Genomic DNA, 23,439 nt, shown 5'->3' on the forward strand with positions numbered 1-23,439 from the left:
TTTAAAGCTTAGCTAATCTGACTAATTTTAATGAGTAAAATATTTTAAAATATATACAAATTTGACGTTAACTCTTCTACAATTCACCTTTTCAATTTAATTAAACTAGAACATAAATATTCTACGATAACATACTTTAAATAAATTCTATTAGTTTAGAAATGAAAGGAATAATATCATCATAGTATTGTTTTGGTTTATTATCAACAGTTACATTTCCAAAAAAAGTGACACCATAACTCAATATTATTGTAGTTAATATTCATACTGTTTAAATTATTTTTTCTAATCTAATTCTAAAACTTTTTGTTTAGTCTTCATAATCGACTTTTATCCAGTTTATTTGTGAATATCGGGCAACATTGCGTAACTTTAATTGTATGAGTGGAGTGGAGTATATGACAAGTGCTGCTTGTTTATATAAAAAAATAATTCTTTTGACAAATGTCAGATGAGACGAGACCAAAAGCAAAAGCTTTGTTGATTATTACAGAATGTCGAATGTTTTATTTTGTTATAAGTGAAGTTTCAAAAATTAATTCCTATTAACAATTTTTTAGTTTTCTGTTTTGTGATGTAATTTACTGATATGACAATATCTCCACAATGGAAGTTAAACAAGAGGAATTTGATGAAATCTATCTGAATGACTTTGAAATCAAGAAAGAAAATGAAATTAAGCTTGAAATAACAATAGAAAACCATAAGATTAATGAGACAGATTGTTTTAAAATCGGCGTTAAAGAAGAGTTGTTCATTGAAGACACTGTGATTACAGATAATAATGATACGAGTTTTCTGAATGACTTAAATCAAACAGATAGAGAAATAAACAATAAACATATTAAGTATGAACCAGACACAAGTAAACCTAATTCGGTCATTTGCCACGAAAGTGAACAGGGTATGTTTAACATTAATAAGTAGCAGGTTTTTTTGTGTATTTTAATACATTTTTAAGGAATATCCCCTATCAATTTTTTCTATTCTTACAACATAATAATATACTAAAAAAATAGTTTTTTCTTAAACTACACATGACAGTTTTGTTTGATGACACTCTGTTCAGTGTTGCCATAGTTATAGAAAATATAGTTTCTTATGAAAGTAAGAGAATTTCAATTTTTTATAAGCAAAATATATAAGTGTAGATTTACAAGAAATATTTTGTTTGATGAAAATATAAATTAACTTTATATAAAAACTTCTTGTATTCTGTACAATATTTTGTACATATATTTTGTTATCAGGTGTTCTCACTCAGAAAAAACAGTGATTTGGTATTTTAACACTAAGATTACTACTTGAAATTACTTAAAGTTGCAGTATTATCCAAGTAGTACATGCCAGAAGAGCCTTTTTCAGACATTTTTGAAGTTAGTAAAATATTTAATTAAACATGCAAAATCTAGTAGTTATACCACTCACAATACACATGTTTTCTATTTTTATACAAAATTACCCTTTACTAAATGTGGTGGGTTAAAATATCTTGGAATAATATCAGACTAGAGGCTTTATTGGAATCAGTAGGTACGACAAGTAAATTGTAAGTAAAATGTAAGAGTAAGTAAATTGTTTTCAAGCTCCTTCCATACACGTACAGAATCACTAATTGTTCATGTATTTTACTTTGTACTGTATCAAGTGCTACGGAAATGGGTTTAAGTAGTAAAAGTAAATCTTCTGCACTTCCTTTAATTCCTACATTCCCTACTTTAGCCTGTATATCTTTGTCTATCATCTGCCTACTTTCTTCACAAATTTTAAGCAATGTTGGCCAAGCTTTAATATAAGATTCCAGACAATCGCACATTGTATTTCATCGAACTTTAATGGGTACAACAAATTATAAATTTCCAGATTTGCATTTGCAAAATGATTATTCCCAAAATATTTAACAATACTAAGTGCGTGTTTAGTAATATTAGAGAATTGGCAGTCGTTAGCCAGAAGGTTTAAAATGTGCCTAGAGCAACCGTATGTAATACTATCAAGATCTAACCGCTTTTCTAGCAAGAGTTGCGTTTTTTTGTTAGCGGCTTTATCTGTAACTACTGAGCCAACTAAGCATTTCAATTTGCCCTCACCAATACGTAATCGACTTAAGATAATCTTAAGTATGAGCATGGCCTGACGTATCAAAAGCTTCCCATAAATAAACTTCACCAGACTTTGTGGAAACTGTAACGCACACTATGGGATCGTTATGGACATTCGACCAACCATCAAAACCTAAGCAAACAACTTTATTTTTTATAAACTCGTGAAATTTTAACATTTTCCCATCATAAATATTATCAAGCAAGTGTCCGCTTATATCTCTTCGACCAGGATTGTAACCAGGTGGAAGTTCTTCTATAAGACGAATAAACTGTGGATGATAAACATGTCTATGGCGAATTTGTATCAAATGTATAACGTGCTATTTGCCTGTCTAGAGCCCTATTTTGGTTTGTACTTGTTTTGACAACCTCTAATTTGTACCTCTATTGTTGTCGGTCATGTGCAGTTATTTTCCATTGCTGTATTCCCATTTTGCGTAGATCACTGGCTACTGCGTCCTTCCATCTCTTGGGCGACCAACTGACCTTCTGCCATCGGGCCTTTTCCAGAATGTGGCGTTCAGCAGGCTTTCGTCACTCGATCTTAGTACGTGGCCCGTCCATCTTATTCTGTTTGCTTTAATGTAGCCTACTATGTTTTCATCTCCATATACTGTCTGGAGTTCATCATTGTGTCTTCTTCTCCATTCTCCTGTTGTCTCTTCTCTGCAAGGCCCATAGATAGTCCGCAGTATCTTTCTTTCCAGTACCAGTAATTTTGTCGTTTCCCGCTCGTTCAGAGTCCATGTCTGGCTTCCATACGTTATTGTGGGACGAATTATTGTCTTGTACACTCTTATTTTTGCTGTTATTGAGAGTATTTTTGATTTAAGTAGGGTCATTAATGAGTAATATGCCCTGTTTCCTGCAATGATCCTGGCTGCCACGTCCTTTTCACATTTATTTTTAGATGTTATGATCGGTCCCAGGTACTTGAATTCTTTGACGACTTCAAAGTTGTATTCATTGATTGTTACGTTTTATCTAACCCTTGGTCTTGGGTTCTTCGTAACCACTATGTACTTGTACAGTGTAAAATTACAGTTGTTTTAATTATTAGAGTAATTCTTTGACGACTTCAAAGTTGTATTCATTGATTGTTACGTTTTATCTAACCCTTGGTCTTGGGTTCTTCGTAAACACCATGTACTTGTACAGTGTAAAATTACAGTTGTTTTAATTACTAGAGTAATTTAAAATATATGAATTTAAAAAGTTAAATATTAAATTTTTATTTGTAGTCTATTGAGCTGGTTTTCATTATTAAAATAATATCAACAATACAGAGAGAAAAAATCAATAAAAAAAAACAGTTTTAATCTTGGTTATTAACCAACTGGACTTAAAGGACTATTATACATAATGTAAATAATCGACATTCTCGTAGTCCCTGTTTTAGACCGAGTAGTTATGGAATGTATCGATTTATATATTTAGTGTAATAATTTTCAATTGTAGTATACTTATTTACATTTTTAATTTCTTTCATTTCAGATTCACTTAGTGAAGATAATGAAAACATCTGTTTGGAGCCGCTTACTATGGAAAAAACATACGAATGTGAAATTTGTTCTAAGAAGTTTGCAAAAAACCGTTATTTAGCAAGACATTTGCGACGGCACAGAGAAGAAAAGCAACATACGTGCAATATTTGCTTGAAAAAATTTTCAGCAAAGGATGCTTTGATAAAACACACCCGTCTCCACGCTAACAACCGATTCAAATGTGATATCTGTTGTAAATTTTTTACATCGGCCAGTTATCTTAAAACACACACGCGTACTCATACCGGGGAAAAACCTTTCAAATGCATAATATGCGGGAAGGAGTTAATGGACACGCGCAGTTTAAGGATACATATTCGTGGTCACACTGGAGACAAACCTTTTAGATGCGAGATTTGCTCTAAAGAGTTTTTAGACGGAGGTTATTTGAAGAGACATCTACGTCGACACAGTGGAGAAAGACGTTTTAAATGCGATATTTGCTTTAAAGATTTTAAAGAGTCCGGTACGCTTAGAATACATAAACGCATCCACAATCGAGCAAAAGCTGTTAAATGTGAAATATGTTTCAAAAAGTTGATAAATACAAATAGTTTAGAAAAGCACATGCGTCTGCATATTAACGGCTACCCTTTCAAATGTGAGCTCTGTCCAAAACGATTCGCTGAAGATACGTCTTTGAAGAACCACATGAACCTCCACTCTGATACTAAACCGTTCGCATGCGATATTTGCGGCAAACAATGTACACAACGTGCTAATTTGAAACAACACATGCGTATCCATACCGGAGAGAAGTTCTTTAAATGCGACATTTGTGGCAACCGATTTACAGAAGAGAGTAGTTTGAAGAAACATATCCAGTTGCACACCTGAGTGAAACATTCGACGTGCAGACGTTTATGTAGATTATTAAGTTTAATGCACACTTGCATACATATAAAATAAAAACGTTTATTAGTTAATTAATTGCAGTCTTCCTTCATCCTCTGCCAACGTTCCGCTTGTACACCGCCTACTTTGTGGGAACGGATCATGTTCGAGTATCTGATTATCCGTACTGTACAGCTCCTGGACGTCTGTTTCTATAGGTACTATTTTTGGCACCGTACCTACTTCCCTGCTTAGCTGTCTTCGGCAACTACCTGGGTTTCACGATGTATTCTCTGCACTCTGTTTTTGGTGAGGATATCTCTGGTCGTGAGGAGTCTTCTTGTGGCCTGATATAATTTTCTGGTCCCCCAGTAGTGTGTGCTGGAGGCTTTCTTGAATGGTTGCATTTGAAACTCTTTGTCTTGCTATGACGATTCATCTATTAACCTGCAGCATGCCGTATCTGCTCTTACAAACTTCCTTCAGTTGGTCTCCGGTGTTGAACTCCATACTCGACTGCATATAACATCACCCCCCTGATGTAGGTCTGGTATAATTGGAGCTTCTTGGGCTACGATAGATGACTCGTTCTCTATATGTAGAGTTTAAACAATCTCTAATCAATCAATGTCTTTTTCCTGTGTGTATTTTGTAAATTTCAATCTTCTGTCGAAATGGACTCCTAGATATTTGACAACCTCTTCTGGCTGAATTCTATTTCCTCTCATCGGTCATGACGAACTGGATCTTTTTTGTGTTGATCTTTATCTTCCATTTGTCAATGGAGTCTGCAATTCTCTCTTAGTGATTTTTAAGTGTCTCGATGATCTTCCTCTGGTCTTTGGCTGAGATTTAGAGTACTGTGTCGTCTGCGTATAGGGTTTATGTTTGTTCTGGCATCAGTGGCAAATCTGAAACAAAAATATATAGTATCGGTGATAAAATGCTGCCTTGAGGCATCCCTTCTTGCACTGTTTGCATCCTGAGCATCTTTTTGTCAGATGAAATCTGAAAAGTTCTATTAGTCAAATATGTATCACGTATATTGACTAATAATGAGGCAGCTTAGCTCTTTCCATCTTGTAGGTTAGGTCTTTTTCCAAACTGTCGTAGGCTTCTTGTATGCCAAGTATGACCATTCCTGTTCTTTTGTTTCTGTTGAAGTCGATTTTTGCGGCATTGACCAGTCTTGCTGGTTGTATTTCACAATTTCTTCCTTTTATGAAACCGAATTGATCTTCCTGTATGGCTCCTCTTCCTTCGGCATGTTTGTAGAGTCTTTTTGTATTGTATAGTGATATTGGCCTGTAATTTTATGGTCTTTTTCCGTCCTTTGGTTTTAGTAGAGGTAAATTTTTTGCATGTGTTACGCTGTTCGGAAATATGCGTGTTTTAGGCAGAATCTGTATATGTAGAATAGTTGCACTATAATTTTCTTCGGTAGTTCCTTTAGTGAAATATTTCCTTTAAATTTTCTTTTATTTTAGCCAGTTCTGCTGGATTGTCTTTTTCATCTACTATGAATTCGTTGCTGTTCGTTATTGTTTAATTAATGTTAATGTTCGTTATTGCTTTTCTATGGTTTTTTCGTTTAACATGTGTTATTTTGTTCGTGTGTTTCTGTACAAGTTTTCTTGCTATTGCGTCCAGTTTTTGCTTCAGTTTCTTGGGCTTTTCTTCGTTGTCGAGGATTTGTGGCATTTTTGTTTCACTATTCCTTTGGCTTTTAGTATTTTTAAAACGTCTTCTTCCGTTCTTCTGATGTGATGCCATTTATTTTCCATGAGTGAACTAAGTCTTAAAGTTATCTCTTCTATTAGTTCATCTCCGTAGATTTTGTATTCGATCTTTTTTGTTCGTTAGTATTCGCTCCGTGCGTGGCTATGGTAGGGGTACTTTGAAACGATGCCAGCGTGCGTAGCGGCGAAATATGACAAAATTGGCCCTACCTTTTTACGCATAAATTTTATCAAAAATGTGTGCAAATACATATTGCGTATTTAATTGTGCTAATAATAGCAAAAATAGTAAGTGTAGTTTTTATAGGTTCCCAAAGATTACATATAAATTAGAGAAAAGAAAAAGATGGATCCGTGCTATTAATATAAAAAAGTAAATATCACATAACTTCATTTTTATGCAATTGAAATAGGAAAAATTTAAATAATTTACCTTAAATGATATTTTATAAGGCTTCAAGCTAACTGCAGAGTGCCTGATGACTTTAGCTTTTATATTATAACTTTTACTATTACTGTTTTTAAATATATGCTCTTTCACGTGAAAAACTTGATTTGCCAGTACTAGATTTTTCCCTTTCTTTTCCATTTGTGGTTGAAAAGATATATTTTGATGAATTTTGAGAAACCCAGTTTTTAATACTACATTTATTTTGTACATAAACTAAAAAAATATAATTAAAAAGTTAATTATTAATAATTGTCAATTTCGCATGTATATATATATATATATATATGTCATATGTTTAACCTGAAAATTGGTAGGTCCAAAACTGTCAGATGAAGGCGGTAGGTGTCGCGTCAGTCACGCACGGAGCGAATACTCTTCTGGTTCTGTTACTTTCTTTTAGTTCTTCTGGAATTATAAGAACTCTATTGTCCGTATTCTCTTTTGGGGTATTATTTTCCATTGTATGTTGAATTCCTGTAATCTTTTCTGTTTTTTTTTCCAGTTCTTCTTTGGATTCGAATTTATTTTTATCTCCATTTCGTTAAGCTGTCTTCTGTAGCTAGGCCAGTTTGTGTCTTTCCATTACTTGCATACTATGGCACTAAAACAATTTGTATTAAAATGTTTGTAATAAAAATTTGGACAAATTTTCTATAAATTTTTTTATTGGGGTGGGGGAACAAGTAAATAAACAATAAAAAAGCAAAAATTTTGATTTTATACCTTTAATGAGATTTTATTTTTAAGCCGCGATATCTCGGCTCAGTTAAGATATTTCAATTTCTCTTTTTTTCACAACCAATATACATGTATATTTCCGCAAAAAGATAGATATTTCCGAATAAACTCAAACAAAACCAAATTTTTAGTGTTTAGTCGTGACCCACATCCCGATGCAAAGCTTCAATTAAACCTAAACTAAAAAAATGGACTAAAAAGAGTCCAAGTTGAGAAAGTTCACAAAATAACATATTTGGGAACTGTGATAACGGACCAACTAGATCCAGGGATAGAAATAAAACGTAGAATAGTAATGACTAAAACTACTTTTATGAAAATGAAGTAATTTCTTTGCCATAATCGTCTCAGTTTAGAACTAAGGCAAAGAATGGTTAAGTGCTATGTTTGGTCTGTACTTTTCTATAATTCAGAAGTGTGGACTCTAAAACTATCGATCATGAACAAAATTGAAGCATTGGAAATGTGGGTTCATAGACGAATGCTGAAGATACCTTTGGACAGCAAGAAAAACTAATGAATAAGTACTAAGGAGCGTCAACAAAGATAGAGAACTGCTAAAGACTGTTAAACATTTAAAAATGTCTTATCTGGGACATATAGTAAGGGGAAGTCGATATAAAATATTACAACTGATCCTTAAAGGCAAAATAGAGGGCCGTAGAGGTATAGGAAGAAAAAAAGTTTGTTGTTTAAAAAACATTCGTGAATGGACTCAGATATCAAATGCAGGACAATTATTCCATATTGCAGAAGATCGAGAAGCCTCCGCAATGGTGATCGCTAACGTCGGATAATTCTGATGTGGCACGCGAAGAAGAAGAAGATTGATAAAAAAATGATATCTCTTCTTCTGGAAAAGTTATCAAAGTACTTGTGTAAATAACTCTTCGGAGTGTATATTAAATAGTAATGGTGAAAGTACACAGTCTTGTATCACATCTCCATTTATCTCTTGCGAATCCGAGCTTTTTCCATCTAATGCTACCACAGCCTGTTGGTTCCAATACAGGTTTCTCACTATGTTAATAACATTTTTGTTGAAGCCTTTTCGCTTTAGACATTCCATAAGAATGTTATGTTTACCTATGTCGAAAGCCTTCTCATAGTCTACAAATGCGACGAAAAGATCTTTTTGTTGGTCTTGACATTTTTGAGTAAGACTTGTGAAACTATACAGAGTTTCTACAGTTCCGAAGCCATTACAAAAGCCAAACTCGTTCACAGCTGCACACTTTCTGAATATTCTTGCATGTATAACCTTTAAAAATAGTCTATATCTATCTATAGTATTACAGTGTTTAAGATTCTTGGTTTTTAGTAGCAGAACAAAGTTTTATAGTAGCCATTCTATAGGTATCTCACCAGATTTGTATATGTTGTTAAAGAGGATAGTTATCGCGCCTAACTTGTCTTTATCTATACTTTTAATCAGCCCGATGTGAACCTTATCTGGTCCAGGGGTTCTGCCAGATTTTGAGTTGTTTATTTCTTATTTTTGATCTGTTTCAACTCCGGAAATCGAAACGTCAAATATTAGGTAATTAAAAATGTGATTTTCATCACAATCATAACCAATAATTGTGGCTTAATCCCATAAAAACATAATACGTATCATACGCAAATCGAATAGTGAAATTGAGCCAAATATCTGACCGTAACGTTGGACAAAAAGCTGACCTTCACAGAACACATGAAGCAAACGGTCTAGAAAGCTAAAATAATTAAAAGTCAACTCTCATCATTAATAGGTCGGAAGAGATTCCAAACAAAGATTAGGATGGCAAACCGTATAATTTTATCAACACTAACATACGCCTCGGCCGCATGGGAACACACTTGCAAATTCAACAGAAACAAAACACAAATAGTCCGGAACCATATTATCAGAGAGGCTCTGAATATATCTAAGTACGTTCCATTAAGGTACAAATTTAAATACTCAGAACAAAAAAGAATCCTGAGAACAATGGAAGAGAAAGCACAGATGATTTTTAAAGACCTCAAGAACCATCCGAGTAGACTATTAAGAGAGTTGACAAACTATGACGAAAACCAGAGGACAGTACATACGCGACCCAAGCAGTAACAGAAAACCTAGAAATACCTTATCATTATATTCTATTTCTTTTATTTAGTTATTTTTATTTTTAATACTAATAACCTTCTGTTACAGCAAAATAATGAACAACTAACTCTTGGTGGACAGCAAATAGAGAGAGTGACAAAAGATAAATATCTGGGAGCTTACATCAACACAGAATTAGATCCAGACCAAGAGATCCGGGTACGAATAGAAATGGCAAGGGCAGCGTTCTTAAAATTCAAACAATTGTTCTGTGACAAAAATCTGAATACTGCGCTGAGACTGAGGTTTGTTGAATGTTACGTCTGGTCCCAACTATTGTACGGGGTAGAAACATGGACACTAAAAGCGCAAATAGTTAAAAAGATTGAAGCCTTTGAACTTTGGATATACCGGAGAATGTTAAGAATTCCATGGACTGCCAGGGTCACCAATGAGGAAGTGCTGAGAAGGATGGGTCGAGACAAAAAATTGTTGAGAACGATAAAAGTACGCAATACTGCATACCTTGGACACATACTAAGAAATAATAAATATAGTCTTCTGCAGGTCATCATACAGGGTAGAGTCGATGGCAAAAAGGGAATAGGTAGAAAGAGGAAGTCATGGCTGCGAAATATTCGAGACTGGACTAACATGACTGTAGACGAATTATTCCACGTTGCAAAAGACAGAGAAGCTTTTAAAAATGTGGTCGCCAACCTCCGTTAATGGGGACGGCATAGGAAGAAGAAGACAGCAGTTATGCAGCACCAACACTGTACAAAAAAGTAGAGTGAATGCTGATCAGCAGCACAGGCAGAAGAGCCGTTCAGGTAAAAGACCCTTCAGGCACTTAATACCATTCAGGTAGGTCAAAAGGACAAAGCACGCGGAACTTGAGCATCGAAGTCACGTACCGACAAACGTGGGATCGATGGCCAGACCCATTGGGCGCTTAGCCGACGAGGAGAACAAAAATTATTCTGCCAATTCGGCGGCTAAGTCACCGAGCACGCACAATCCGAGAGGGGATCCTCGTTATCCAGAACACAGATTTTGGGACACAAGTCCAAAGTCATCTAAAAATTAACTATAGTCATTCATAGGGAGAAAAGCTCTTCCAGCTACCCCTAAAATCAGGGCATCAAAAGTAACTTTTAGTACAAGCCTCCCCATTAGTTATGTCCTGCGATGGAGAGGGGTGGATGGTTATAGTTTGGGGGTCAGATAGGTAAAACTTCATTACGGAATGTGACCGAATTGATCTTCGGACATGTGGGCTCCACTGTTCCATTGGAACACACATGTCAATCGGAGCTGAGGTTCTACAAAAATTGTTGTACAATTGTTGTTATATGTATAAATAGAAAATTAATTTTCGTAATGACATAATATTTTACTATGCGTATTATTGAAAAGCTAATAGTATTTTATTCACTAATTATTTATTTGATATTATTTCCTACATTTACGCTAATCACTGAATAACCGCAGAATAAGAACAAAATTTTCTTTTTTGTGGAATTACAAAAAATCTAAAATATGGTGGCTGCATTGCTTGTGTTTCACACTTCACAACTGTACCTGTTTGACATTGACATTTGCGTTTTGTACTTTTCGCTGTTTGCGAAATTGTGTATGTACAAAAGAATTTATATTTATTGCTTTATTTTTGTAAAATGTTAAAGAGTGTTTTGTAATTTCGATAATGCCTCCTACAATCCAGCAAAACAACCAGAACGGGACAGCCAATGGCGTTGAAAAAAGACCAGTAAAAACTGTAGAAAAAAGGTAGTATTGTATTTACCATTCCTTAAAGTCCTTTTAAAGCAAATATTCTGGTTTTAGGTCAGATTTAATATGCAAAGTGAAGTACTGTAATACTTTACCCGATATTCCTTTCGATTTGAAGTTTATAGCATATCCTTTTGAACCCATAAGGTAAGGTGCTTACTGTATTTAACAAATATACATTCACTTATCCACAAACCCATATTTTAGATTTATTCAATACAACCCAACATCCCTAGAGCGTAATTACAAATATGAAGTGTTAACAGAACATGACTTAGGTGTTAGTATTGATCTTATAAACAAAGATATATATGCTATTGAACCAGGAGCTACTTTAGATCCTGCTGATGAAAAATTACTAGAAGAAGACATTCTAACACCGCAAGACTCAAAAAGATCTCGCCATCATGCCAAGTCAGTGTCCTGGTTGCGAAGAACTGAATACATTTCAACAGAACAGACCAGATTCCAGCCTCAGACTATGGACAAAGTTGAAGCTAAGGTTGGTTATAGTATTAAAAAGTCCCTTAACAATGAAACTTTGTACATGGACAGAGACTCTCAGATTAAGGCTATTGAAAAGACCTTTGAGGATTCTAAGAATGTCATTGAGAAGCATTACAGCAAACCTAATGTGGTAGCTGTGGATATTTTGCCTGTTTATCCAGATTTCAGCCTTTGGAAGTACCCTTGTGCCCAAGTTATTTTTGATTCTGATCCAGCTCCTGTTGGCAAGCAAGTACCAGCTCAGATTGAAGAGATGTCTCAAGCTATGATCAGGTAAATAAATTTTTTATATGTATTAAACCAAATTTTGAAGGTTGTCCAGTACATATTATTATACGACCTATTTTTTGGTTATCAATGAGATGGGCTTGCTGAGACTTAATCTTTTTTAGTTTTCAATCATTATACCCACTCCAGAATCCTGGAACCCTGTACCAGCTTGTATATGTTTAGTCGATGGGTACCATACTTATGTGTTTGGAAGTCTCTGAGTAGTGTCCAAAAAGTGTTTCCCTCCTATGTTCTAATGCAGTCATAAATGATATGGTTACTATTTCAGGCTCCTTGCTACAGACTCTGCAGCTTACTGTGTGAAACAACCCCTGTTTATACAGGTGTCCTTTGACTGCTTGACTAGGTATACCTTTCCACTCACAGTTATGTTGTGTTCAGATCCAGCCTTTTTTCCTGTTATAGACAATGCTGTTTGGCACTTCTACAGCTGGTTCTGGACTAGTGGCCTGGAACCTACATCAGTGTGATGCTGTTAGGTTTCACTAGTCTATTGAGGTCCCAGGATTCACACTATAGCCTAGAATCTACCTTAGAATCAAGGGGCCTTTCTCTGGCTACTGGATATATGTGTATAAATCCTTTACAGTTTAAAAGTCCTATGTTTTTCTCTTGTACAGTGCAATATTGCATAAATCTCTACCTGATATACAGAGGTATATTCTTCTAGTGGAATCAAAATGTTCACATTTCCACTGAATATTCCTACACCTAACTCTTCTATAGTTTTAGGCCTGTATGTGTACCAAGTTTTATCCTGGGTTGTGTTTCCTCTGCTCCATCCCTCTAGTGGGCAGATGACCACTTGGAAAAGTACTTTAGACCTATATCTGGACAACATTTAATCAGATGTCATCCCATTAGGTATCCTTGATTTCATTTATGTTACACATCCAGATCTAACCATTAAGTTTATCAGTTTTTTCATAGTTTATAATATCCCATTCTCACTTTCCCCTTTAGAAAGTTATAAGGGTAACAAGAGCTTCACATCTTACACATCATGAAATCTTTTCCACCTACCGTTAAATTTCATTCTAGATTCCCAACAGTTTTATTTTAGTTGAATTATTAAGTTTTTTTACCAGTATTATATTATTTCGATATATTTCTACAATATATAAAAAATGTTAGTTTGTAGTGAGTCAACAATTTACATTAGACTATTTTGAAAACAATAATTGTATAAATATTATGTTTATAAGAGAGTTGTTTGACGGTTGTAAACAACTGGGTTATAATAACAGCTCACCATTGTAAAATAATCTTATTTGAAAATGATTTCCAGAGTGGAAATCGAAATGTCAAATAACAATTTATAAAATGTAAAGTAATCATTGCGGCTTAATCCTATATAAATATAATATTTAACTTAGCCACATAATAAATAAAATTACTGATGCAATAAACACAATGGTAAAATATGAAACACTAGTTTCATGCAAAACGTTTAGTAGTAGTTCTCATTTCCATTAAATGATAAGTAATATCATCAACTAATTAATCTTTTTAATTACAGAGGTGTGATGGACGAAAGTGGAGAACAATTTGTAGCCTACTTTTTGCCCACAGAAGACACTCTCCAAAAACGAAGAGATGATTTTGTCAACCAGATACCATATCAAGATGATGAGGAATATGAATATAAGATGGCAAGAGAGTACAACTGGAATGTAAAGAGCAAGGCAAGCAAAGGGTATGAAGAAAATTATTTCTTTGTGGCACGACCAGATGGAATTTACTACAATGAACTGGAGACCAGAGTAAGGCTGAGTAAGAGAAGGGTCAAAGCTGGTGCTCCACCTAGTAACACAAGGCTTATTGTTAAACATAGACCTATGGATGCTAATGAGTTCCGAATGCAGAGGTACCGGGAGAAACAGCTGGAACCACCAGGTAGTTTTATTTTTAAATAAATCTATCTAATATTTATATTTTCTTGTTTCTAATGCAAACATTTTATTTGGTAGGTGAAGATGATGAGGAAATGGAAGTAGATGAACCACAAGAAGAAGAAGCTACTCAAGAAGAACAAGAACAAGAAAAGGGGGAGAAATCACCATCCCGCTCTAGATCTAGATCAAACTCATCTAACAGAAGCAGATCTAGGTCAAAATCAAGATCCAAGTCCAGATCAAAATCAAGATCCAAGTCTAAGTCACAATCTAGATCCAGATCTAGGTCTAAATCTCGTTCCAGATCCCGATCGAGATCTAAATCCCGCTCCAAGTCCAGGTCTCATTCAAAATCGAAGTCTAAATCTAAATCCCGTTCCCGATCGAAATCTAAGTCTAAATCCCGTTCCAGATCGAAGTCTCAATCCAAATCGCCTTCCAGATCAAGATCAAGGTCTCGTTCTAAGTCAAAGTCGAGATCCAGATCTGCTTCAGGCTCTAGATCACCTTCTGGCTCTAGATCCAGGTCACCTTCCAAATCAAAGTCAAGGTCCAGATCCAGGTCTAGATCAGGTTCCAAATCTGCTTCTAGATCTAGATCGTCTTCCAAAGCTTCTTCCAAATCGGGATCAAGGTCCAGATCAGGATCTCGATCAGGATCGGACTCAGAATCGGGGTCTGGATCTGAAAGTGACTAAAGTTAAAGTTTTATTAGACATATTTCAAATTATTTGAATTTAAACATAAATAAACTAGCTATTGTAATAATTTTACAGTATAAATTTATTTAAGAAATAAATAAATATAAAATAAATGCGTTTTTAATTTGCATTCAATCAATATAAGTAAAAATTCATTCCTTGATGCTATTTTTTAAATTTACATGGCGCCACAATTTATACAACCAAGTATACAAACACGTGAAACGAGTCGTTTTTCTATTGGTTGTATTTTTTATCCTTCTGTCAGTTAGCCATAGCTTAGATGTCAAAATAATCGATATGATAGTAACCGACCTAACCTCAAATTAATTTCACTGATTACTTGGTTTTGTTTTCTGACGTGGAATACCATCTGCAAAGTATTTACTACAAATTTAGGAACAATTATGGAGTCTTTAAACGTATTCGAAGATTTGAGGCGGATGAACAAACGCCAGGTGAGTCTATTTCCAATTCACAATATATAAATAATTAATTACTTGTTTTTTTAGTTCATTTACCAAGTGCTTAGTTTCGGTATGATAGTCTCCTCGGCCTTAATGATATGGAAAGGACTGATGGTGGTAACTGGCAGCGAAAGCCCCATAGTTGTAGTATTATCTGGCAGTATGGAGCCGGCATTCCACAGAGGAGATCTATTATTCTTAACCAATTACCCTGAAGAGCCTGTTCGGGTAGGAGAAATTGTGGTCTTCAAAGTAGAAGGTAGAGATATTCCCATTGTGCATCGTGTGCTAAAGCTCCATGAAAAGTAAGTTATGCTTAGACATTTGAAGAATATCAGTAAAAGCATACAGAAAACAAGAGGTGTTTTTTTTCTATTTTATGCTATTTGCATTTAAGTGAAACAAAGAATATTTCTTTCATATACAAAAGTATTCTGTTTCTACTAGATCATTTAAAGGTTATTAATACATTTCATAATTTTCTACTCTTATATACAATATCACTTAAGCACTTTTTTTTTCTAGGAAAAATGGTACTGTAAAGTTCCTGACGAAAGGAGACAATAATAGTGTGGATGATAGAGGCCTATATGCTCCTGGACAATTGTGGTTAACCAAAGATGATGTAGTAGGCAGAGCAAGAGGATTTTTGCCTTATGTAGGGATGGTTACTATATTAATGAATGAATACCCCAAGTTTAAGGTATAATAGATAGTTTTATAATGTATCATGTTACTGTTTAGATTTGAAATAGAAAACTTACAAAAGTGTGTTTTAAACAACAATGGATAGTAAAAATTGGAATATTGTTCAAATAAGGAATATAACTTTTTGTAACAGTTAAGTAGTTGATGATTATAGTAGAAACAAAATTTTTCCTTTTTTAAGCTAAAATGAGGATCCAACATGTACATTTCTATAAAAGGCCCCTATTGTGTGTAAACTTAATGGAAGCCACCTACAGCTTTTACTTATTTTCTTTTCCCATCAATATTTAAATGAATTAAATTAGTAATAATTACTTAGCAAACATTAGGACACCATTTGTCCTAGCAGCTGTCTTTGAATTTGTAAACTTTGGCTTTTGTTTATATGAACCTATTTGAATTTTTCATTATTTCAACCTACATATTTTGTTCGCCACATGTAAGATATTTAAGTTGTTTGACTTATTGTAAGAATTACTATGTTATTGTTTTCTATTACATACGTAACTGCATCTAATTCATCTAATCAAAATAACATGGCATATTTATTTCTGACTCTAGGAATATACCTACTAAACAATATCCCAGAGAGTGGTTAGTATTTCTCACTTCTCTTTTGACTTAAATGGTGTAGGTACTCTAATTTTAGTGCCATTTTAAACAATGCTATTATATTACAACTAATATAAATTCTGTTTTTATTCAATGTCCTTTTCAATTCAATTCCAATGGTTTTGTCCTTTTGTTTGGCATTCTTTCTACCACCCCTAATTTCTTTATCATCTAGTGCTCTTTTCTGTGCTCTTTCTACTACTATATTTAAACTTATTTACTTAAGATTCTCAATTCTAAGGTTTTTATTTTTCTTCATGTGTTTACCTATTTATTGTTGTATAATATTTCAGCTTTTAGTAATTGTCATAGTATTTTTGGTTTATATTGATAAGAGAATTACAGAATCATAATTAATCGCTTATTTTAAAACAGTTGGTTCTTTATTTATCTGTTAAAATACTTTCTTCTCTTCATAAACTTACCTATTTTTGGTTGTATAATGTTTCAGTTTTTAATTGGAAGTAATTGTAGCAATATGTTTGGTTTTGGTTTATATTGACAAGAGTCTTACTGAGTTATACAACTATTCACTTATTTTAAAACAGTTGGTTCTTTATTTATTTGTTAGTATACTTTTTTCTTCTACAGCAGAAAAATACCTAGCTATCAGCAGGAGTTAGTTGTTCTGAATATTTATGAATTATAAGGTTTATAAAAGCTATTTTGGATAACAAATCATATTTTAGTGAATTTTTTATAAAAAATGAAAATGACCCCTCCTGGTGTGAATTGGGAATAAAAATAGAGCAGAAACACCAGTGTTATGGCATTTTTAATGTATACTATTTGGTAAATATATTTGGTATACAAAAATGTCTAAGGAACACTACTATTATTATAATTTTTTCAAAAACTTAACACTCTTTTGGTAATACATACCATTCAATTTGAAAACTTGTTCTCTACAAATTAAAGTATGCCATGAAAATGAATCTGTCAATTGCACTATTTTATTAAGGCAAAAGTGACAGTGCCTCAAATTCATATGATTACTTGCTTCAAATTTTAAAGAAAAGTGTTTCAAATTTTAAAGATATTCTGTATTTATTTAAAAAATGTACTAAAACAAGAATATTAAATGCAACAATAGTCATGAAGCGTCGGCATTTAACACATGTTCAAATGGTAAGTGCTGTGAATATGATCAAGGCTGGTCTTCCACAAGTTTAATTTATACGTGATTTTGGTGTGTCTCGGAGCATGACCTCGCAACTTTCACACATGTATGAATATTTTGGTAATGTCACTGAAAGACATGGAGATCATCAACATGCAACTACTCATCAACAGCATCGGTATGTGGTAGGATTGGTTCATTGAAATGTGCATATAAATGCATGTGAACTCTGTGGGGCCTTAGAAAATACCTACACCATTACTGTTTGTGACGAAAATTTTGAGGAATAGAAAACTTTGAAGATTAAATCAAGTTGGCCTGCATGTCAGACATCAATTAAGGGTTCTCATGTTAAGTCATGGAAATTGTGGACTCATATTAAGGTAGGCACAACATGTGCATCAGGGCTTACAAGAATGTAGTTCTGTGTTATTCATAGATGAAGTTAGGTTTTGTCTCTACCCTGATTTAAGAAGACTGTGTGTTTGGTGGAAAAGAGAGACAGGCATGTGTGGGGTGTTTGTCTATATAGTAAAGTTATGGTGTGAGGTGGAATAATTTTTCATTGAACTGTTCCCGTTTTTGTGGAAGGCACTTTGACCCAATATCAATATATTGGTCACATCTTAGAACCTGTTTTCCTTCCATTTACTACTGCTGTAGGCTCTGATTTGTGTTACATGCAGGATAATGCAAGGCCACATACTGCAGGAACAGTAAGAGATTGGTTTCATAATGTTTTCATTCATGCCAAGGCGGTGTCAATCTGTAATTAATGCTGATGGAGGAAATACAGAATATTAACTATATTTTTTGTTACATTTTTATACTTTATATTGACTTTTATGTTAAAAATTCCCGTTAAATTACTGCACTTCTTAACTTTTGTTTGATTATTTCATCATAGAGAAGTCATATTGCACCGCAATTACAATGAATTCATTGCTGACCAATCAGTGTTTATTTGGTGTTTAAATGAATAAATATTTCCCATCAAAACGAGTACAAGACAAATAGTGTAATATGAAGCACAAACGATTAAAAACTTCCAATATCTACTATACAGTATACTAGAAAGTCCCAAATTAAATTTTTTATTATATATTGTTGATTTTGTTACAATAGATTTTAAATTCTAATTAAAAATACCCGTTTCTGTTTCAGTATGCGGTATTGGCCTGTTTAGGACTGTATGTGCTGGTGCACAGGGAGTGAGATTACATTTTTAACTTCTTAATTTAATTTTTGTTACTTAAAATTAATAAATAAATAAGAAAATATTTTTTTAGTATTTTTGTATGCCTTTATAGACGATCGACTTGAGAGAAATAGAGCAAGTCTTTCAATACTAATAGCCCTCCTACATAATCTCTTCTTATTATCTTAGGCGATTTATACCTGGTATTTGGTTGTGTTCTTTGCTCCGGATCTAGTACTTTCGTTAAACTCAACTAAAAAGTTTTATACTCTAGATAAAAACCATCAGCTTTGGTATTGAGAGTTTAATCACTTCTCTTGGCCATGTAGGTTAGAGTTACAACAGATACATGTTCCAAGTTTAGTATTTGTTATGCTCATAATGCGCCAGCATTCCTAAAATTTGGCCCTGTGATTAATCTGTGTGATTTCCTTTGATTGTGAACGTGATTGTCGCAGGCTTTGGTTTCTTAGGTAAGCAGCCTACATAAATTTCTTTTAATCTAACTATATAAAACTAACACTGAGTTTGTAGGTGTAACTAACATGGACTTCTTTGAACTCCGTGTCAACCTGGAGACTAACATGTAATCCTTCATAAGAGACTGGCTTAGAGGCAAGGATTGCCCAGTGCTCTAAGTCCTTTATTTTATTTAATATATCCTTACTTTTGGTTCTTAAAAATATGCGTTTGGATTTAATGAGTTCTTTAACTTTAACAGCTTTTCACTCCGTTTTTTTTTTTAAGAATTCTAAAATCTGTGATGTATTACCACGATACCTTAAATGTTTTGGGTATTCTGTAAGAGTACTTACATTGTTCTATAATGTTGATTTCTGTCCTGATATTGTAGGGACTGCTAGCTCTTATTTAGCATGCGAGGCATCGTGTTTGGAAAGAGTTTTTAGTTGTGGGGTCCTTTTTAGAGTCTTTTTTTTTAATTGCTTTAGATGTTTTTACAAAAGGGGCATGTTTTTTATACAGTGGTTAAACGTTATTCTTGTTTTCCTGTTACAATATTATCTCAATGGGTTCTCATCTCCAATCTTCTCTTCTGGTTAGGAAGCTGAATACCATCTGCATTTTTATGTAGAAGTCTTCTTTAATTGTTATCATCATTCAGTTAGTTTTATCGAGTACTAGGCATAAGCTTCTCTCCATATTTTCAAATTTTTTCTATTCTTCGTTGTAGTACTAATCTGAAAGGGACTAGAAATATATAAAGGAATAGAAGAGCCGAAAGGTCGATATTCTACAATACGCGGAAACTGCTGTGTTACCCGAAATGAGAGATTCATATGAGATTGCGAACACTAAAATAAAAAAAAAGATAAAATGAATTTGTCATGATGGTATACAGAGAGGCAATTAAGAAGAGCAGGCAATTTTTGCAACCAGATTTTCACTATTAAATTTTCTTTATTTGCCTATCTGGCTGATAGTCATCCTCAGGTTCTTTTGTAGGGTCTTCACTTCAGTACAATAAATCCACTAGCATACTTTTTACCTTCAGGCCTATGTGTTTGTGTGTCGTACTACTGTCAATTGGATTAAATATTGTCAAATGCGAAAGAAATACAAGCAAGCAATAAAAGCTGAAAAACGTACTGCTTATGCTAACATAATAAACAAATCCACTAACAAAAGTAAGACAATATGGAGTATTGTTAAAAAAGAAACCTTTAAAGGAAAATACTACGTCCAATCTGAACTTAACACCAAAAGAGATTAATCAATACTTTACGAATATAGCAGATATTATATCGAAATCAATAGGAAACTCTGAGCATGACATAAACTACTATCTCAGCAGGCTACCTAGAAGGTCGAGTTCGTTCTTTATGACACCAATAGTAGCATCTGATGTGAAAGAATGCATACACAAATTAAAAAATTCCTCATGTGTTGACTACTATGGTTTTAACAGTAAAATTATTAAGATATCTCTAGATATAATTATTGAACCACCCACAATAATATTTAACCAATATATTACTACCACTCACAATAATATTTAACAAATGTATTAACCAGGGTTACTGGCCTAATGTATTTAAAATATCAAAAGTAATTCCGCTTCATAAAAAAGAATCCTATCACTCAGCAGGAGGTATGTCCTTCGAACTATTCGAGGCTCGAACAAATACTAAAGACGCCATGCAATCGCCGAGGGCAAATACTCACCAGGGTTCCTAAAACAAAAGTTCCATTCCCTCCAGCTAAACTTCTACACAACACTGGAAACGAACTTCCCGATGAGTATTTTGATATATTAGAATCATTCCCCATTAAATATCGCAGCTAACAACTATAAGCCAAAAACGCTGATTAAGAGCTGTTTCCAATGTGGCTGGTAACCCCTTGAAATGCCTCCCTTCGTCTTGTTTAGCCTTCTCCATCAACAATTCTTGTGCGCTTCATCATATCGTCCATATCACACATGCCACCTTCTGAACCCCAGCTTTTTAGCAATCCAGCTCTACATCTCCACAAGCATTTGTCATCACGTTTACCCCTTTGCTCCGAAAAAAAAAAAGAGGAGTAGGTACCCCTTCCTTCAAGAGGCAATAGCCTAAACAATGTTAAAACATTGGATCGATCATAAAAAAGGAAATAAAAATGCTCCAGACAATTACAGACCTATAACCATAGTTCCAATAAGTAAAATTTTTGAAATATTAATTAAAGATCGTATAACAAATTATTTGGATAACAAATCAATTATATCTAGCTCTCAATTTGGTTTTAGAAAAAAATATTTAAGAACTAAAGCTTTATTAGAAGTAATAGAACATATTGTTCACAATAATATGTATAACAAATTGTTGTATTGGTCTTGATGCAGACTAATGGATTAATGTGTGACCTCACAAAAGCTTTTGATTGTGTGGATATTCAAACACTATTGATAAAATTGGAGTACTATGAAATAAAAGGTACCATACACGACCTTTTAAAATCATATCTTACAGGAAGAACACAGATTGTTGCATTTAATAATCAAGAATCTAATTCTCTACCAGTTTCAACCTAAGTACCACAAGGATCAGTTTTGGGACCTCTGCTATTCTTGATATATATAAATGATTTACCAAATGCGCTGGAAAACACCAACTGTGTTCTTTTTGCAGATGACACAACCTTATTATGTAGTAAAACTTGATTACAATCAGAAAATATTAGAAAAATTAAATCCTGGTTTAACTGTAAAAAACTTAAACGAGCAGAAAACCCATACAATAGTATTTAGTTCCGATAGATGGGTTAAATCATCTGAACCAGTAAAGTTACTAGGTGTTGCTATGGATACAAGGTTGAACTGGTCGCACCATATTGAAGGATTATGTAAGAAGCTCGCCTCACAGATTTTTGCCATGCGCAGATTGGCTACTTCTGTGAATCGAGATATTCTTAGGTCAGCTTATTTTGGAATTGTTCATAGTATAATTCTTTGGGAAAACTCGTCCTATGCATATAAAATTTATTAAATTGGTGCAGCATACGTTATAAACCATCTTCACTTTGAGAGAGTAGTATTGCGTCGTCTGCTTAGCAGATTATTTTCAGTTGTTCTTCTCCCATTTGGTATCCTTTTTTAGTTCTTACTTTTTTTTATTGTTTTATCAAAAGATTTCGAATTTTTACCGTTGAGCTGATACAAATTTTATTGAACATTGATTTCGCGCACGTAACTGACATTCAAAATTGCTTCAGGTGTTGTTTCTGAGAGAATGGTTCATTTTACACAAAAAGTGATAATAAACATTTTTGTTTAAGATTAACTCAGCTACATTTTTTATTTGAAACATTTTTTTCTACAGCGTACAGATTCTTGGTAAATCTATAGTTTTGCGTTTTTATCCCCCTACGAGGGGGGTTTTATAGTTCGTTTGTTCGTGATCTGACATCCAGCAATGTGTCCAGCCCATCTAAGTCTCTGCACTTTAACGAATTTCACAATATCTGGATTGGTATCATATACTAATATAGTTCAAAGTTGTATCTACACGACGCCATAGCCCGTTTTCATTTACGGCCCCAAAAATCTTTCTAAGAATTTTTCTCTCAAAAATACGAAAAAGTTTTTCATCATTTTAAGATGAGGTCCACGTTTCAGACTCATATATTAAAACCGGTCTTATTAAGGTCTTATATATATTGAGCTTTACTTCACGTTTTATATTTTTATTTTTTAAATGTTTCTGGAGACCGTGAATGCGTCCTTTTATTTCGTCGCTTGTCGTGTTTGTTGCGTTTACTAGCGATCCAAGATTTGTAAATTATTTGACTTGCTCAAAGGTACGGTTGTCAATTTGAATTCTTTGTTGGATATTTCGGGGGTTTTTATAAACCAACATATATTTGGTTTTTTCCTCGTTTACAAGTCCTAATTCATTTGCCTCGTCCGCAAGCTTTTTAAAACACTGCACCATGTCTCTTATACTTCTGCTCACTATAACTATATTTTTAGCAAATGCTAGAATTTGCGTCGAACTATTAAAAATAGTTCCATTCATTCTAATATCTGATTGCCTTTTCCAAGGCAGTATTGAGGAGTAGACACGCCAGTGCGTCTCTCTGCCTTAGACCATTATTAATGCCAAAGAACGTAGAGTTTCATCATCATCATCATCACTGGCTCGACAACCCTTTTTGGGTCTTGGCCT

At 33.9% G+C, this 23,439-nt stretch overlaps 3 protein-coding genes across 3 annotated transcripts; all 3 read left to right on the plus strand.

Moving 5' to 3' along the window:
• Positions 1–207: 207 nt before the first annotated feature.
• LOC140446265 (uncharacterized) lies at positions 208–7,323 on the plus strand. The gene is made up of 2 exons (XM_072538804.1): positions 208–904; positions 3,600–7,323. Exons 1-2 carry the CDS (start codon positions 607–609, stop codon positions 4,484–4,486), a joined length of 1,185 nt encoding a protein of 394 aa, XP_072394905.1. The 5' UTR covers positions 208–606; the 3' UTR covers positions 4,487–7,323.
• A 3,743-nt stretch (positions 7,324–11,066) lies between these two features.
• Positions 11,067–14,780, plus strand: atms (RNA polymerase II-associated factor 1-like protein antimeros). The gene is made up of 5 exons (XM_072538808.1): positions 11,067–11,270; positions 11,328–11,420; positions 11,481–12,053; positions 13,591–13,967; positions 14,042–14,780. The coding sequence occupies exons 1-5, from the start codon at positions 11,188–11,190 to the stop codon at positions 14,662–14,664; spliced, it is 1,749 nt and encodes a 582-aa protein (XP_072394909.1). The 5' UTR covers positions 11,067–11,187; the 3' UTR covers positions 14,665–14,780.
• Positions 14,781–14,965: 185 nt separating this feature from the next.
• Positions 14,966–18,854, plus strand: twr (signal peptidase complex catalytic subunit SEC11 homolog C twr). The gene is made up of 4 exons (XM_072538815.1): positions 14,966–15,125; positions 15,180–15,439; positions 15,660–15,837; positions 18,739–18,854. The coding sequence occupies exons 1-4, from the start codon at positions 15,075–15,077 to the stop codon at positions 18,787–18,789; spliced, it is 540 nt and encodes a 179-aa protein (XP_072394916.1). The 5' UTR covers positions 14,966–15,074; the 3' UTR covers positions 18,790–18,854.
• Positions 18,855–23,439: the final 4,585 nt, after the last annotated feature.

Source organism: Diabrotica undecimpunctata, chromosome 1, assembly GCF_040954645.1.
Source record: "Diabrotica undecimpunctata isolate CICGRU chromosome 1, icDiaUnde3, whole genome shotgun sequence".
In the NCBI taxonomy this organism is placed as follows: domain Eukaryota; kingdom Metazoa; phylum Arthropoda; class Insecta; order Coleoptera; family Chrysomelidae; genus Diabrotica; species Diabrotica undecimpunctata.

Coding starts and splice junctions, on each gene's coding strand:
- twr (XM_072538815.1), top strand. CDS start 15,075: ATGGAGTCTTTAAACGTATTCGAAGATTTGAGGCGGATGAACAAACGC. Junction 15,126..15,179: donor GGCGGATGAACAAACGCCAG/GTGAGTCTATTT, acceptor TTGTTTTTTTAG/TTCATTTACCAAGTGCTTAG. Junction 15,838..18,738: donor ATGAATACCCCAAGTTTAAG/GTATAATAGATA, acceptor TTTCTGTTTCAG/TATGCGGTATTGGCCTGTTT.
- LOC140446265 (XM_072538804.1), top strand. CDS start 607: ATGGAAGTTAAACAAGAGGAATTTGATGAAATCTATCTGAATGACTTT. Junction 905..3,599: donor TTGCCACGAAAGTGAACAGG/GTATGTTTAACA, acceptor CTTTCATTTCAG/ATTCACTTAGTGAAGATAAT.
- atms (XM_072538808.1), top strand. CDS start 11,188: ATGCCTCCTACAATCCAGCAAAACAACCAGAACGGGACAGCCAATGGC. Junction 12,054..13,590: donor ATGTCTCAAGCTATGATCAG/GTAAATAAATTT, acceptor TTTTAATTACAG/AGGTGTGATGGACGAAAGTG. Junction 13,968..14,041: donor GAAACAGCTGGAACCACCAG/GTAGTTTTATTT, acceptor TTTATTTGGTAG/GTGAAGATGATGAGGAAATG.